Here is a 17,014-nt window from a genome sequence, read left to right as displayed (position 1 = left end):
CACAAGATAACGGGACCCAGCCCAGGGAGGCCTCGGACCCGAGAGGCAGGTTCATGCTGACAACGGGGACTTGGCTGTAGAGATCAATCGGGCCGGGAACACAGACTCCACATCACATTTAGTGTCAGAAAAGTCGGTATAGCTTTTTAAAATATGCTGCCTCTCACGGTATTAATTTCTTTAAAGATTTTATTTCTTAAGAGCAGTTTTAGACTCATGGCACAACTGAGAGAAAGTATAGGTTTCTCATATACCTGCTACCTCCCCCATGATTAACATCCTGCACCACAGTGGTACATTTGTTACAACTGATGAACCTGCCATATTGAAATCGCCCAAAGTCTATAGTTTACCTTAGGGTTCATATTGTATATTCTGTTGTATATTCTGTGCGTTTGGACAAATGTATACTGACTGTATCCACCATTATAGTATCATACAGACTAGTTTCACCACCCTAAAAATCCTCATCCCTCCCCCACCCACTTTTAAGGGATGAAGGATTCGTGTTAAATATCTTTTTCTGTGTGACTTTCTTGTAACTGCCCTGTATTATTATTATTTATTATTATTATTATTATAAGAAGAAGAAGAATAAGAAGAAATAAAAGAAAGAAAGGAAGGAAGGAAGGAAGGAAGGAAGGAAGGAAGGAAGGAAGGAAAGGAGGGAGGGAGGGAAGGGAGGGAGGGAGGAAGGGCGGAAGGGAGGAAGGAAGGAAGGAAGGAAGGAAGGAAGGAAGGAGGAAGAAAGGGAGGGGCAGGGGAGGAAGGAAGGGAGGGAGGAAGGAGGAAGGAAGAAAGGAGGAAGAAGGGAAGGGAGGAAGGGAGGAAGGAAGGTAGGAAAGGAGGGAGGGAGGGGAGAAGGAAGGAAGGAAGAAGGAAGGAAGGGAAGAAGGAAAGAAGGAAAGGAGGGAGGGAGGGAGAGAAGGAAGGAAGGAGGGAAGGAAGGAAAGGAGGAAGGAAGGAAGGAAGGAAGGAAGGAAGGAAGGAAGGAAGGAAAGGAGGGAGGGAGAGAGGGAGAGAGGGAGAGAGGGGGGAAGGAAGGAAGGAGGGAAGGAAGGAAAGAAGGGGGGAGGAAGGAAGGAAGGAGGGAAAGATGGAAGGAAGGAAGGAAAGGAGGGGGGGAAGGAAGGAAGGAAGGAGGGAAGGAAGGAAAGGAGGGAGGGAGGGGGGAAGAAGGAAGGAGGAAGGAAGGGAAGAAGGAAAGAAGGAAAGGAGGGAGGGAGGGAGAGAAGGAAGGAAGGAGGGAAGGAAGGAAAGGAGGAAGGAAGGAAGGAAGGAAGGAAGGAAGGAAGGAAGGAAGGGGAGGAATAGGAGGTGGAAGATAGAAGAAGAGAGGAAAGGAATCACTGATTCCATGTAGCTTCAAAATGCAGGCAGGTAAATTCTTAGGTCTGAGGTTTGGAGCTTGAGGCCCTGCCTTCTGAGTCCTTGGCTCTGGCTTCAGAGCCCTTATCTCTGGCCTCTGGGTCCAAGACTCTGCCCTTGGAGTTATCTTTCCTTTCTATGGAAAGGGTGGTTAGTGGTATCAGCCTGGTTCTTGCCTGTAGAATTTCAGGACTCTGCCAGCCTTCTTTCAGTTTGTCCTCTGTCCCTTTCAGGTCGAGGTGGTCCTCCTGGTATAAGATTCTCAAAAACCTTGTGGATCTTTTGTGTATGTCACAGGGATTCACACCATTAGACAAGAGTCACGGCCACAGACCTCTCCAGGATAATCCCATCTCTATTCCTGGCTTCTGCTGGATGGCTGAGTAGATCTAAAAGCCACACATCCACTCTCTTCAGGAAAAGGATGTCTAGCATGCCCTCAGCCTTCTCTCCAGACTACCCTTTCTTAACAACGAACTTCCTACTTGTAGCATCTTCTGTAATCTGGATAGACTAAGAAATCTCCCTGAACTGTCATGTCCTGGCTCTTTTTTCTCTAATGGTTTCTTCCTTAATTATCACTTTCCTCTCTTAGTTTACGAGAAGCAGCAAAAAAAGAAATCAAGCCACATCCTCAACACTTGGCTTGGAAATCTCCTCAGCTAAATATCCAAGATCATCGCTTACAAGTTTGGCTTTGCCCAGGCCAGTAAGATGTAATTCAGTTAAGCTTCCTGCTACTCTCTAGCAAGGACTGCCTTTCCTCCAGTTTCAGGGACCTGTTCCTCATTTCCTTCTGGGCTCTGGCCAGAAGTGCCTTTAACATCTCTGTCAACATGCTGTTTGCAACGATAATGTGCATTCTCGAAGATTATCAATAAACCTTTCTCTAAGGTGCTCCTCACTTCCTCTGAGAGCCCTCGCCAGAAGCAGCTTTCGCATGCATATTTCTACCAACCGTCTGCTTCAGGCAATCCAGGCTTTTGCTCTCATGCCTCTCAAAATTCTTTCAGCCTCTACTCCTAACCCAATTCTCCAAAGCCACTTTCACATTTTTAAGTATTTGCGACAGGAGCAACCCACTGTCCAGCTCCAAAATCTGGATTAGTTCTCTATAGCTGCTGTAACAAATTACCAGAAACTTGATGACTGAAACAACAGAAACTTATTCCTCAGTGCTGTGGAGAACAGAAGTCCAAAATTAGTCTCACTGGGCTGAAATTGAGATGTTGTTAGAGCCACATTTCCTCCGACAGCCTTTCTTGACTATGGATGCATTACTCCAGTCTTTACTTCGGTTTTCACATTGCCTTCTCCTTTCTGTCTCCTATGTCGTCTGTATTCAATTTCCCTCTGCCTCTCTCTTATAAAGACACATGTGGTTGCATTTGGGGCCCAACTGGATAACCCAGAATAATCTCCCCAGTTCAAGATCCTTAACTTACTCATATCTGCAAAGACCCTTTCTCTAAATACAAGATCCAGGGATTAGGACGTGGGTAGCTTTTGGGAGGACTATTTTTAGCTTTACCACATGCATTATGTAACTCAAATTGCAAATGTTGAGGCTATTTTTGTGAAAATCATGCTAAATGCACCATTACGCTTTAAAACAGAAATAACAATGGAAATAACAATCTTCGTAACAAATTTGCTAAAGTATTTTGTTCCTTCTAGACACTCCCTTAGTTGGTCATCAAGGTTATAAAAATAATGGAATATTTGGCTTGACCTAGGCATCCTTGCGATCCCCTTAAGACAGAGACCGTGTTGCTTTGCTAAGGGCTGACAAAGTAAATGTGTTTGCTTTTGGTCTGAAAGAATTTCCCTTCCCCAGAATCTCCTAACACTATTATGCATTTCTTATTTAAAAACTCAAAAGCAAGATACAACGCTTATGAAGAACTGCCTAAAAATCATCTCTTTCAACATAGCTTACATTTTCTCCCAGGACCAAAGCCAGTTCATTGGAGAGACACGTACTTGGGCCCCGCTGTGCTGGCATGAGGCCAATAGGCCATGCTGAAGGACATTAAGACACACCCCCCCCCAACACACACAGATGTGTTGTAGAATCCGCTGGTGTGATGTTAGGGGGGAAGCTGTGCCATCCATCAGTGTACCCTTTATGAAGATCCACAGCAGAACGTTTCTCTCCGGACTTGGTAGAGGACAGCTACTCTGATGAACACCATTAATCTTACAGGACGATGCTATTCCCCGTGTCTTCTGCCTACAGTGTACTTCATTCATCCCAAGCACCATTTAGAGCCTGGGATGTAAGCTTTCATGTGCTGGCCTTACTTACTCCGGCCTTATTACGTTTTCCATTTTCCCTCTCTTTTTTCACTTAAAATACAGTAACAGTAAGTGACTCCAGCAAATAAAAGAATCTTTCAGTATAGCACTTCAAATTCTTTTTTTCTAGGGATAAGGAAGAGTTTCAAGCAATACATACTTCTGAAAAATAGAGGTATTTTAAGCAATACTTTTGAAAAATAGATGATTGAAATAGGATCTGATCTATGCACTTTGGATGGAAAAATAAAGTGACCTCATACTTTCATGTAGCATAGTAGTCAAAGCTAGACTGGACCTCCTCTGTCTAGGACATACCTCAGCATGGGCTACTCCAGCACGTCCAGTCGCATCATTTGAAATACCAGCCATAAAAATAACCTTAAAAAATTACGCTGATAATGCAGCCAATAATATGGATCCCTGCTATTTCAGAAGCAAGAACTGTAGCTATTTCTTCCTCCTTTATTTAGTCTGTTAGAAATTCAGGGTGCTTCTGGAGGAATGAATGATAATTTCTCCAAATAAGCAAGAACCAGAGAACACCCCGTGGACTGTTCCAGCACTTTTATGTCCCATTGATGTATCTGCCCCTTGGTAACTGAGCTCTTTACCATTCATTAGAATTACATAAAAACCCTTCTCTAAAGTTGTTCCTTTGTCCTTTATCCCAAAAGTCACCTGTGAAATAGACACCCCACATTTTCACACCTGGCATTTAGCAAAGAGCAAGTGGAGGATGCCAAAGAAAGTGACAGAAAAAGAAGATCCCCACTTCGTTTCTATTAAGAAATGCAAATTTCCTACAAATAGTAGAGGGCTTCCTCTTATAAAAGCCACACAAGACAGACTCAGAAATCATTCCAGCGGTTAAACTTAAGGGTAGTGAACAACAACCTGGCCACAATATTCTTTGACGTGACTACATGTTTATCAGCTGCTAAGGAGGGTAAGCCCTCCTTGGCTTGGGAACCTTGTCTAATACTAGTTACAGAAGTCTCCGTGCTTACTGGTATGGTTCCGATAAACATGTGGGAAGCACATTCTTGTCCCACTTCAGTTCCTAACTTGGGTGCTTTTGTCGTTGCTTATTTACTTACAATCCCCCTGCCCTATCTTTGCCACCAATGTCTACTTGATAAAAAAAAAAGCATTTACAGGAAAACTAATGATCATTACGCAAAGTCTAATTCATGCACAGAGTAGAGAAAGAGCGATTTCCACGGCAAACAAGTAGGTGATTAAGTGAAGGTGTTATTAAATGCATTATTATAAGTGTTTGACATGATAATTAGATGAAGAATATGACTAAGAGAACAAGTAACTTCAATCTAGTGTCAACTTCTTTTTTTAACTGCAATATCCAGAAACAAATGCAAGTAGTATTTCAAATTAACAGGTAACAACACAAACCACATAATAGTCTCCCTGAAAACTGCAGGTGCATGGGATTAACCCCAAGTGAGAAGAATGTTAAACCCAGTGTCATTTCACTTAACAGTAACTACCCTAAGAGTACTGGACTAACTTACTTTCTCTTTGCATTGAGATGCTACCCAATCAAAAACTTTTAGAAAGAGTACTTACTATTCTCATTTTTTTAAATAAGGAAACTGAGGCTCAGAATGGCCAAGTGTTCTGTCCAAAGCCACACAACTAGCAAGTGGCGGAGGGAGGCTGACCTCAGGTTAGCCGACCTCTGTTAGTTCTACTTCTGTTTGGTCATACAGCCATGATTCTTCCTTTTACTTGACTCATTTCACATGGAATGCTGATGTTCTTGGGGAAAAATCCACTCTATTCAAGGGCTGTTTCTATTGTTGTTGTTGTTATTATTATTATTATTATTATTACTATTTTAACAATGCAAGAGTAATGCCTGAATTTATCTTCATTGCACATTTCTCCACCAGACAAAAACATCAACATACCCTTTTACGAAGTTTTTCTGCAGCGTCAAGTTCAGCTTTAATAGTCTTATCAAATTTATTTAATAGTTTAGGCTTCTTTTTCTTAACTGAAAGAAAAAAGAGGTTTTATTTTGTATTTTTTTTTGTCTAGAAATAATTATTAAGAATAGTGATTTACAAGTAATGAGACACCTATAGCTGCAGTAGCAAACCCACTCCCGGCTCACCTCTTCCCACCCCCATCCCTAGCACGACACAGTCAGTAGCTGCCAAGGGAGGTACCGCCGCCCTTACTTCGACGGTCACAGGTGTTCCTGGGAGACTGGGTGGGTACTGGCATCCTGAAACTCACGAGGGATACTGGCCTAGTTTCCAGAATAAAAATGGGAGGTGTGATTTATGAACTCTTATTGTCAACTTTTGGGCTAAGTGCCAAAGACTGCTTAAAATAGCTTTTGAATATTTCTGCAATGTTTCTGATCAGATAAAGATAAAAATGGGAAAGTCAGTGGGAAATCTCAAGGGAGACAACGCTAACAGAATTTCATAGTCTAGTGCTCAAGGTTCTTCCATTGCATCATGGATACCACTCCAGCCATATTCCATACTTCAGCCAAACAGGACCACCCCGTGTTCCCCAAATAAGCTCTGTGCCATTTCGGATTCTACTTTCTCTAAGTAAAATGGCCCATTTTTTACCTTTGTCAGTTGAAAATACGCTCATCCTGCAACAATTAGCTCTAAACTACACTCTTCATAAGGTTTCTCCAGGTGTCACTCACATAAGTGCTCAGTTCTGCCTCCCTCGTGTCATTTCCCCTCTGGCTTAGAGTCCACAGCACCCTGCATCTCTCTCTTTCGTGGCCCTTCTCCTATATGACTTGTACTATTTTAAGATTTTTTTTTTTAAACTTTGTGCCCAGTGTGGAGCCCAGTGCGGGGCTTGAACTCACAACCCTGAGATCAAGACAAGGCACCATGTCTTAGATGCAGACTGAATTGATTCATGCTCACTTAGCATAAAGTCACATCCAGCAGGAGGGGGACGAGTCCTGCTGTTGCACACCTGGCAGTGCCTGTGGGGTGGATGGAGGCCGCATGGTCCCCGGAAGCCTACGGCAGACCGTCCTGCGGGCTCAGGAGAGTGACGAGGGCGGGACCTTGAAGGGTAAATGGGATGTTCCAGATAGAGAAGGGGGTTGGTAGTGGGATAGGGGGAGGAGACAGAATGAGGAAATGAGGACAGAAGAGAACTTCTCTAATGTTCTGACACTGAACCTACACATCCAATTGCCTCTCTCCTGTTACAGAGGAGGAGGGGCTCTCCTTTTTAAGATCCCGCCCCTCCGCGCACACACACCTGTCCTCGGCCTTCTGCACCTTCTAGTTGTCTCCTCACTCACTGGCTCTATTCCAAGCATCTCTTGTCACTTAATAATGCTGAAGTCTTCATCGTCTTAAAGCAAACCAACACCAGCCAGGACAAAGGTCGGGCTACCCTCGTCTACTTGCCATCCTTTCTTCCTCACCCCTCACTCATGGCCCCTCAACTCACAGTGCTCTGGTTTCCTCACCCAACACAGGGCAAAAGCAAGTCTTCTGGAAGGAAGGGGAGCTCAGTGGTTAAGAGTCAGAAGGCAGGGAGTCTGAGTCCCAACTCTGTGATTTCCGTGCTCTGTGACCTAAGCCAAGCTGGTAGCAAAACTTTTCTGGCTCTTACTTCCCTAATCTGTAAAATGGGGATGTTGTTTTTGAGAATGAAGTCAAAATTGCACATGAACATACAGCACAGAGCCTGGCATACATTAAGGTGTTCCATATCTGACAGCCAGTAATGCCTACGGCCTTCTCTGCCCATCCTTTTGTTCCTTTTTCTCCTGACTTCTTTCAGCACCTGGCACGGCTGACTCATCCCTCCTTCCTGACACGATCCCTCTCCTTGACTTTGTTCTGTGTTGTCCGCCTTCCTAGTTTTCCTCGTGCTTCTCTGGACTCTGCATCCCCCCCCCACCCCCCCGCCTCCCAGTTCCTCTCTGGCTCCTGCCCCCTGCTGGTCCCTGGGATGCTGTCTTCAGGGTCAGTCTTCAGCCCTGTACTGGGCTTTCTTTAACAGTTTAATTTCCAAATGGAACTACAAATTAACTAGTTAAGTTTCTTTTTTTTTTAATTTTTTCATGTTTATTTATTTATGTTGAGAGAGAGAGTGAGAGAGAGAGCATGAGCAGGGGAAGGGCAGAGAGAGAGAGGGAGAGAGAGAACCCCAAGCAAGCTCCGCACCGTCAGCGCAGAGCCTGGCCTGGGGCTCGATCTCATGAACTGCGAGATCACGACCTGAGCTGAAATCAAGAGCCAGACGCTCAGCTGCCTAAGCCACCCAGGCGCCCCTCTTTGGCAGTACAAAAATCACAAATCCACATGCCTGTGATTTGTGACACTGATGTCTCAAGCTCAGCACATAAGAAATCGAAGGCACTGTTGCTCACTAATCTGTTCTTGTCATGTCTGCCCTCTTTCAGAGGATAGCGCCGTACCCATCTGGTTGTCCAAACCACAAAACCGGCTAGAGATGGCAAATAAAACGGCAAAGGAGGAGCGTGTGGATTTGTCCAAAGAAAGGCTGAATGGAATCGCTACTATTTTTTTTAGCATTCACTCTGGGCTGGCCTCCACCCTGGGTGCTTTACGTATATCTCCTTTTATCCTCTCGACCTCCCACCCATAGGGAATTTAACTTCACAGGCATGTCACTGAGGTTCCAAAAGGGTTAGTCCCTTGACGCCTCCCTCGCTCATCCACATGGGAAGGATGGTTTCCACTCAAATGGTTTCCAAAGGGAAGGACACTTCCTAAAGCCTCTTAGCCTCTTGCCTCTCCCCACAGGGGAGATGGTGTGACTTATCTGCTCACTGGGTTGGGGGATATGACAAACTCGGGTGACTCAGTCCCATCCCTTCTCTTCCTCCCAAGGGCACATCTGAGCCGACCACGTGGGGGAACCAGGCCTGTTCCCTGCTGCCGGAAGTGGGCAGTTACATCTGATTCTGGGGTTTATTACTAATAAACCCATTGTTCCTGCTCATCCTGCCCATCTTTCAATTCAGGCTTCATCAGCAAAAAAGCTGACACTCTGAACATCTTTCCTTTATTTCATTCCTTATGCATTAAAAAAAAATGTTATGCTCTTTTATTTGTTTATTCCATCTTTCTCTTCCCCCTCCCTGAACCCTCAGGACCCCTATTGGGTTTTTTTAATAATTTTTTTAAACATTTATTTTATTTTTGAGAGAGAGAGAGAGAAAGAGAGAGTGGGAGTGGGAGAGGGACAGAGAGAGAGAGAGAGAGAGAGGGAGACACAGAATCTGAAACAGGCTCCAGGCTCCGAGCTGTCAGCACAGAGACCAATGCGGGGCTTGAACTCACAAATGGTGAGATCATGACCTGAGCCGAAGTCGGACGCTTCACCGACTGAGCCACGCAGGCTCCCCATCAGGACCCCTAGTGTTAAAAAATATAAGCGGCTAAAGCAGAGACGGGCAAAATAGGGAATAAAGGGCATTTCCAGCTGTGTGTCACTATACGTTAGCATGTGTGCTAAGGATATGGAAAATAAACTGACGTGTGACCGAGATGAGAATTCACGGTGGTGAGTTACTATCTTGTCGTCTCAGCACTGACTCATGTCTCTCAATTGTTCATTTTGGTTTTGCAGAAGTGTCTGTTGGCAGAATGCCAGTGGGACCAAGAAAGCCCAGGGTGTACCCGACGAGAGTATATTATTGCTGGCATCACTGGCTTTCCCACCTCTGTCTCCCGTTTTATAAAGTTAACACGAGACTTATCTAGAAGAAGAAAAATAAACTACTGCCAGCTCAGGACATCCAACATAATATGCTTGTTAAACAGCTAAGCTGTAAGTATCTCAATGTCAAAATATTTCAATATTATCACAAAAAAATAGACAAAATATTAAAAACCTTAACATATTTCTTTTCATGTATCTTCAAACGTAATAGTTCCTATTTCGCCTCTCTTTGAAATTCAAGTCTCATCCCATCATGGCTATTTTTATTTTTAAATGTATGAGAAGCCTAAGGCAATTTTTCCGACTCTCAAAAACACAGACAGATCTCCTCCTTCTTGTGATGGGGAGGCACAGAGCCAAGCCACAGAAACGACAAGGAGCACTCATGGTCAGTGATGGAACCAGGCTGTCAGGTGCTTTTGGCCTCAATGTTCTCTCATTTACCAATGAGTCACTTGGGCTGGTTGTGTTCAGGTCTCTTTGAACTTGGAAATCCTGTGCTTTAAAAAAATTTTTTTAATGTTTATTTATTTTTGAGACAGAGAGAGAGCATGAATGGGGGAGGGTCAGAGAGAGAGGGAGACACAGAATCTGAAGCAGGCTCCAGGCTCTGAGCTATCAGCACAGAGCCCGACGCGGGGCTCGAACTCACAGACCATGAGATCATGACCTGAGCTGAAGTCAGACGCTTAACGAACTGAACCACCCAGATGCCCCAGAAATCCCGTGCTTTTAATTTTCAGTTGATTGAAATCAAGTTAATCTTTCAGAGTAGACCTAGAAGGTACTGGAATGAATTGTTAATTTTGTTGAACACGGATTTAAAAACAAATGGTTTGGAAGGAAGCTATTTATGCTATATTAAACTTTGTGTAAAAATAATCACTGCCATTGCAAGAATTTTATCTTCTTCCAAAACCACTAAGGAGGAAAAAAGTGCATTTCAGTTGCATTTCAAATTCTTAGTTCCCCTGCCATGCCATGGCTGAAATGTTAAGAAAAAAGAAGAAAAAAAGAAGAAAAATAAAAGAATAATAAAGAGTATGAAAAAAGCCATCAGATTACATAAAAATTACTGTTGATTCCCTTTTCATTTCTACTTGGTCCACAAATGACGATGTTTTTATATTATGGTGCCTGGGTAGAATTTGACCACCAAGAAAAACAGACACAGAACCTTTGTATTAGATTTGTGTTCTAAAACTACTCCATTAAAACAGAGTGATGGAAATGGCAATGTCTCCACACGGTAGACAGAAAAGCAACAATTTCCTAGCCAGTCTCCCTGTTTCCAGTCTGTCTCCATGCTCTACACTGTCCCAAGGATATTTCTGTCCATGTCTTCCACTGTTTAAATACACCCATGGATCCCTGAACATACAAAATAAAAAATGAAGTTCCTGAGAATGTCATGTTAGCACTCCTGATCCTGGTTACCTAGCCAAGAGAAATGCAAACATATGTCCACACAAAGCCTTGTATGTGTATGTTCACTGCACCATTGCTCAGAACAGCCAAAGAGTACAGAAAACCAAATGTCCATCCACCTGGGAGTGGACCATCTGTGGCATAGTGATACAACGGACTACTGCTCCATACTAAGCCATAATATGCATAACGCACCTCAAATGTATCACGTTAAGTAAAAGAGGCCAAATTCAAATGGCTACTGACTGGATGATTCCCTTTATACAGCATTTTGGAAAAGGGAAAACTGCGAGGAAAGAAAACAGGTAAGTGATTCCAGAGGCTGGGAATGGGTAAAAGGGTTGACTGCAAAAGGTACAAGAGAATTTGGGGGTTACAGCATTGTGTATCTTAACTGTGGTGGATGGACTGTATCTAGACATCTATACATATGTCAAAACTCATCCCTGCACACTTGGATATATATGGTTTGGACCTAACCACGTGTAAATTATGTTTCAACATGGCCTTCATGAAAACGTTACAAGGAAGAGACAATCTAAGTGATTCTCAGTAAGGATTCTTACTTTATGTACAACAGTATGAAAAGCATTTGGGCATGGAAATATAATACTTGTAAAAGTAAAAATAAAATTGTATCTGATTTTGAGCCCCCTCCTTGCCATGAATCTATTGGGAGGTAATGCAAACTCAACCATAATTCAGAGGCTTCTCCTTGTAAAAAAAAAAAAAAAAAAAAAAAAGAAAAAGAAAAAGAAAAGGAAAAGGAGAAGGAAAAAATGCTCCTCCAGACCTAATGAGGCCTTTGGTGACATCTATATATTCTTCCTGTTTAATACCCAGCTACTTTTTTTAATCCTGATTGCTCACCCCTTTCTTAGTGTTCATTCCACCCTCAAAGCATTCCACTCTTTAAAAATAAACAAAACAACATCAAGGAATTTTTGACTACTCTTGAACTACATCAGAATGTAGTTCTTCAGTGTTTGAACACAATGGACAGAGCCCGAGGTGTCTGGATGGAGACCAACTTTCTTCACTGACTGGTTCATTCTTCCAACTATTTGCTAAAATCCCACTGTGTTCCAAGGACTGTTGCTAGGTGCTGGGAATTCAACAGAAATCTTCTCAAGGAGGCCACTGTCGTATTGAGAAGAAGGATGTAAATGGACAATTAACCTTCAGAGGAATGAGTTTAAGGATGGATCGGGAGTGGTGCTAATCTATTTGGGAGGCAAAAGAGAAAGTTTCCTGGGGAAACTTAGAATTCAAGTATACCCAGGTAGTGGCAGCATTATTCTGGGCAGAGGAAAGAGGATCTGTTTTGTAATTCATTTACAACTGGGGACTTGGACCTTCATCATGAGTTATTTTTCTTGGAAGCGAAAGGCCAAGCATCTCCTTCTGTTTGGATGGTAGCGTTTGGTACCATCTATGTGAATGCTCTTATTATGGGAAGCTGAAGGCAGAGATCTTGTTCAGGAACTCTGGGCACTGACTTGCTCTCTCCCCATATTTGAGGATCTGGCCTTAGTGATGCTAAGCCTGCTTTAAGAACCAGCAGAGGCCCAAAGTGCATGTTTAGGGAGTATAAGTTTTGTTGAGGGAGGAGGTACACCCCAACTGTAAAATGGCAGTGGGGGGCGCCTGGGTGGCTCAGTCGGTTAAGCGTCCGACTTCAGCTCAGGTCATGATCTCATGGTCCGTGAGTTTGAGCCCCGCGTCGGGCTCTGTGCTGACAGCTCGGAGCCTGGAGCCTGCTTTGGATTCTGTCTCTATTTCTCTGCCCCTCCCCAGCTCGTGCTCTGTCTCTCTCTGTCTCAAAAATAAAATAAAAACATTAAAAAAATAAAAAAAAATGGCACTGGCACAGCAAGAATTGGGCTTTTGAAAATATGCAAGACACAAAGTATACAACCGTAACTCCCTACCCCGACCTGGACAAGGGATTCCAGGCGCCATGCGTCTTACTTGCACTGAAGGCCATGGTATCTGCTCCTGCCCTGGGCTTCCATTTTGCTTTTGATACAATTTTGTATGCTAATTAAGGACCTTCAATTAACTGAACTCTGAGACACAGGGAGAAAAAAAAACGAGAATTTCTCCCGCTAAGTCAAAACCCCCCAAATGCTTCATTTGTTCAAGGGATATAATGTCCATCTTGAGCTATTTCACAGTGGTGTTTCCTTGAACCAAGTTTACTGCCTTTTGCAAACTGTCCCCTGGTTTCTGTTTTCCTCTCCTGTTCTGTACCACAGAGCGTTTTAGGTTTCCTTTATATAGCCTCTCAAATATGGCATGAACTTCGACACCTCTGTGACTCTTCTCATGGTGTTTTCTTTGTCTGGAAAACACTTCCCTCTATTTCTACCAAGGAATACTCTGCACTTCAACCTTTAAGACCTAGTTTAAATGCCATTCCTCTATTTAGTCATCTAAGACTTCATCATGCAAAAAAAAAAAAAAAAAAAAAAAATCCTTCTCTTCTGTGCTCTTATAGCATTTTGTTTCTAGAAATAGTAAACTTTTCAGGCTGTGTTTAGTTGGTTGTATATTTAGCTTGTGCACGCTCACCCCCTCTCTCTTCCTACCAAGACTCCCCAACCCTTGCTGGATTGTTAATTCGTGTGAGAAAAGAACTTACTTGCAACTTATTTCCAGCATTTAGCCCATGGCTTGTCCTACAGAGACAGTCCTTGACAAATGTTTCCAGACATATGTAAGCATGAATGAATCAAGACATTCTGGAAGGGGGTAGGACAATGTCAGTCTGTAACTTAGGCATATCAACTATTAAAAAAAAAAATCAGCAAACCATAAGCAACCAAGAAGAAAATGAACTGAGAGTAGCTTGCTTTAAAAAAGAAGGTCTAATCCAAAAAGAATCAATGGACAATAGTGGAGGGGACAGAGGAAAAAGATAAGACAAAGAAAAAGGTACATATGCAAGCCAATCCTCCCTGAAAAAGTATAGAGAACACTGATACTTAATTCTCATGTCTCATTCCATCCTTATTTTTCAGTATATTCAGCAATTTAGAACACAAATGGCAGAATACTAGCACAACTGCAGGGGCCAAGGGCAGGCTGCCCCAAGATGGGCCACTTTGGCATGAAGACTTTTTCAAATAAAAAGCCATCAAGCCCAGAAGATTCAGGAAAAGCTCTGTACCTCCCTGAAAGCTGCTGTAAAGAATTTGGTTAGAGGGCCTGCTCCAGGAAGAGAGCTACCCCCATAGATAATTAACTCCGTCATGATATGAAGTAGGCAGGTAGACAGGGAGGAACCTAGCAAGGCCTGTTTGATCCAAGTTCTGTATGTCCCATTGTTTCAAATGGCAAACATTTGTTTACCAAACATTTACTCTTTTTCATCTTCTCCTGAATTGCATTCCTTCCCTTGGAAGTCCCAGATCCCTACCCGCTTCTCCTTAGTTCAAAATGACCTACTGACTGTCCACAATTTCCATGTCTGTATGGATTCCCCATTGGTACAAAATTAAATTTGATTTTCTCCTGTTAATCTGCCTCATGCCAGATTTGATTCTTATTCTGGCTAGAAGGACCTTGAAGGACAGAGAAAATTCTTCCAACCCAACTAATCAGTAAGTTCTTAGACTGCAAAATTCAGCTCATTTTAGTAGAATATAAGTTCACAAGGCATCTTGTTTTTATGTTCTGAGTCATTGCGTAATGCCTTATAAAATTGTTTGCTGATAATAGTTGACATTTACTGAGCACTTGCTCTGCTTGGCATATATGACTCACCCAGGCTGTGCAAACTGTAAACAGCAGAAGCCAAGGTTGGATCTTGGGGTTATCTCGGCTGCAATGTCTATGCTTTTGACCATTGTGCTGTATCTCTAGCATCTGGCCCAAAAGTTAAGAAACTAGGGTGTTTCTAAGGGTTTTGAGAGTGATGACAGAGTAGAATTAAATATTAGTGTAAGTATCATGTTGTTGTCAGACAGGAAGAATTCCTGTTCCTTTCAAGGTCCTTCTAGTTGGATGAAGAACCAAATGGCATGACACAGATTAACAGGAGAAAATCAAATTTAACTTCACACGTACAAGGCATCTACACAGATACGGAAATTCCAAAGACAGTGAGGCAAAATGAGATATATATGTCATCCTGAACTAAGAAGAAGTGGGTAGAAGTCTGAGACTTCACAGGATGGAATGTAGTTCACCAGGCAATCATGAGAAGAGCAAATATTTGGTCATTAGATGTTTGACCTGCCATACAGATGGGTCACTCAGATCAAGTTTACCTCTGGTAATAACTCTTATTCTGAGAAAGACCCCCAATTTAGATTCTTCTATGTAGTTAAAAGCAGAAGTATGTCTTGAGTTCATAAGATCTAAACTGTCTTCAGTGCAAAATAATCTTCATGCAAAAGTGGCCCACTTTGGGGCAGCTTGCTCTTGGCCCCTACATTGTATAAAGGAATAAGTTGACCTTTGTACTACCTGTCTTGAAGGATAAAGGTAAATAACCATAGTAATTTTCCTTTTGTGTCTCGAAGATCCAGGGTTTATACATTATGCACAGACACCAAGGCTTGGTAGGGTAATCACAGTGTATAGAGTCTGGGGGCCAGAGTTTGAGCCTCAATTTTGCCTTTCTTCAGTGACTTGCTTAATTTTGCTTCCATGAAATTTGGGATAATATCTAACCCTCATCTACCAACCATAAAGGAGCATAAAACATCAATACCAATGTTACTCATGACTCAAATCTATAATAATACCTTATTTTCATGTATCTTAAAATTCTGTTCTTTAATTATATGGGATATGTGTATGAATATATCTTTGTAGGGGCCAAGGGAAGGCCACTCCAAGATGGGCCACTTTGGCAAGAAGATTATTTTGAGTTAAAAGGAATCAAAACCCAGCAGATTCGGGAAAAGGACTTTACCCCTCCCTCAACTGCCCAAATTCACATTGAAAAGGAAAGCCTGAATCAGCAAGAGAGCTATTAAGAGATTCCTTTTTTTTTTTTTTAATTTTTTTTAACGTTTATTTATTTTTGAGACAGAGAGAGACAGAGCATGAACAGGGGAGGGGCAGAGAGAGAGGGAGACACAGAATCAGAAGCAGGCTCCAGGCTCTGAGCCATCAGCCCAGAGCCCGATGCGGGGCTCGAACTCACGGACCGTGAGATCGTGACCTGAGCTGAAGTCGGATGCTTAACCGACTGAGCCACCCAGGCTCCCCAAGAGATTCCTTTTTACCTAAGAAAGCTATTTGCATAATAGGGCAGCCTTTGCTTCTCAAACATCTCCTCTTACCTTCTGACAAATGGCCTTCCTCCTCATTGTATATCCCCAGACCTCTACCTTGGGGGGGTTATTAACTCCTTAGCTCCGAATGTCATGTAAGCCTCCTGTTGCCAGACTGTCCTTGGGAGTTTTATGTCTGTGTATACCCTGCATGTGCAACACTAAATGATATTTTCCCGTTAATCTTGTCTCATATCAATTTAATTCTTAGTCTAACTTGAAGAACTTTGGAGAGAGGAAAATCTGCTCATCCCCAACACCTTATTAGCAAATGGTTTTAGGAATTATTTTTATTCATTTATTTGTTTTTAAGATACCAGATTTGCTCTAGAGTCTGAAAGGGCGGGCCTACGCCTGCCGACTCCATCTTGTTCTGTGTCCTTCACCTTGACCACGCCTCCTCCCCTTGAGTAACCTCCTGCTCACCTGCCTAACAGGACTCGGACCCTTCCCCAGCCAATCTGCTGAGGCCACAGCCATTACCTCACCAACTGCCCCTAGGCCCCAATAAAACCTTCGTCCTTTTGAAACTCGCTCTCTCTCCCCGGTATGGTATCTCGGTGTGGGTAGGGGACTGAGCTCGAGCTTGCTCGAATAAAGGCTCTTTTGCTTTTACATTGGACTCGGCTCCCTGGCGGTATTCGGGGATCACGAATTCTGGGCATAACAGAGTCAACCATTTCCCTGACAGATTTTGGGCAACTAATAACTTTGCCACACTATATCTGTATCCAGTTTGCATTTTCTGAGTCAACAAAGGACTAAGGACCTATGCGGACACACTATACTTCCCTTGTTCCCTGGACCCTGCCATGTGTCTCCAAGCAGAATCACACAAAATATGAAAAAACTGCTTTTTGTAATAGGTATCCAAAGGTGGAATATGATGAGAAATAATCTAAAAAGCAAAAATATTTTAA

General features: G+C 42.9%; 1 protein-coding gene across 1 annotated transcript in view; it reads right to left on the bottom strand.

Annotated features, from left to right (window-relative positions):
* The window catches only part of ASPH (aspartate beta-hydroxylase), a 224,123-nt gene that overhangs the window by 69,655 nt on the left and 137,454 nt on the right, over nt 1-17,014 (bottom strand). Inside the window, exon 15 of the mRNA XM_045455143.1 lies at nt 5,598-5,683. Coding sequence (XP_045311099.1) covers nt 5,598-5,683 — 86 coding nt within the window. The remainder of the gene's footprint in view (nt 1-5,597; nt 5,684-17,014) is intronic.

The sequence above is a fragment of the Leopardus geoffroyi genome, chromosome C3 (assembly GCF_018350155.1).
Source record: "Leopardus geoffroyi isolate Oge1 chromosome C3, O.geoffroyi_Oge1_pat1.0, whole genome shotgun sequence".
Classification (NCBI taxonomy): Eukaryota; Metazoa; Chordata; class Mammalia; order Carnivora; family Felidae; genus Leopardus; species Leopardus geoffroyi.
This window is presented reverse-complemented; position numbering and strand designations above follow the sequence as displayed.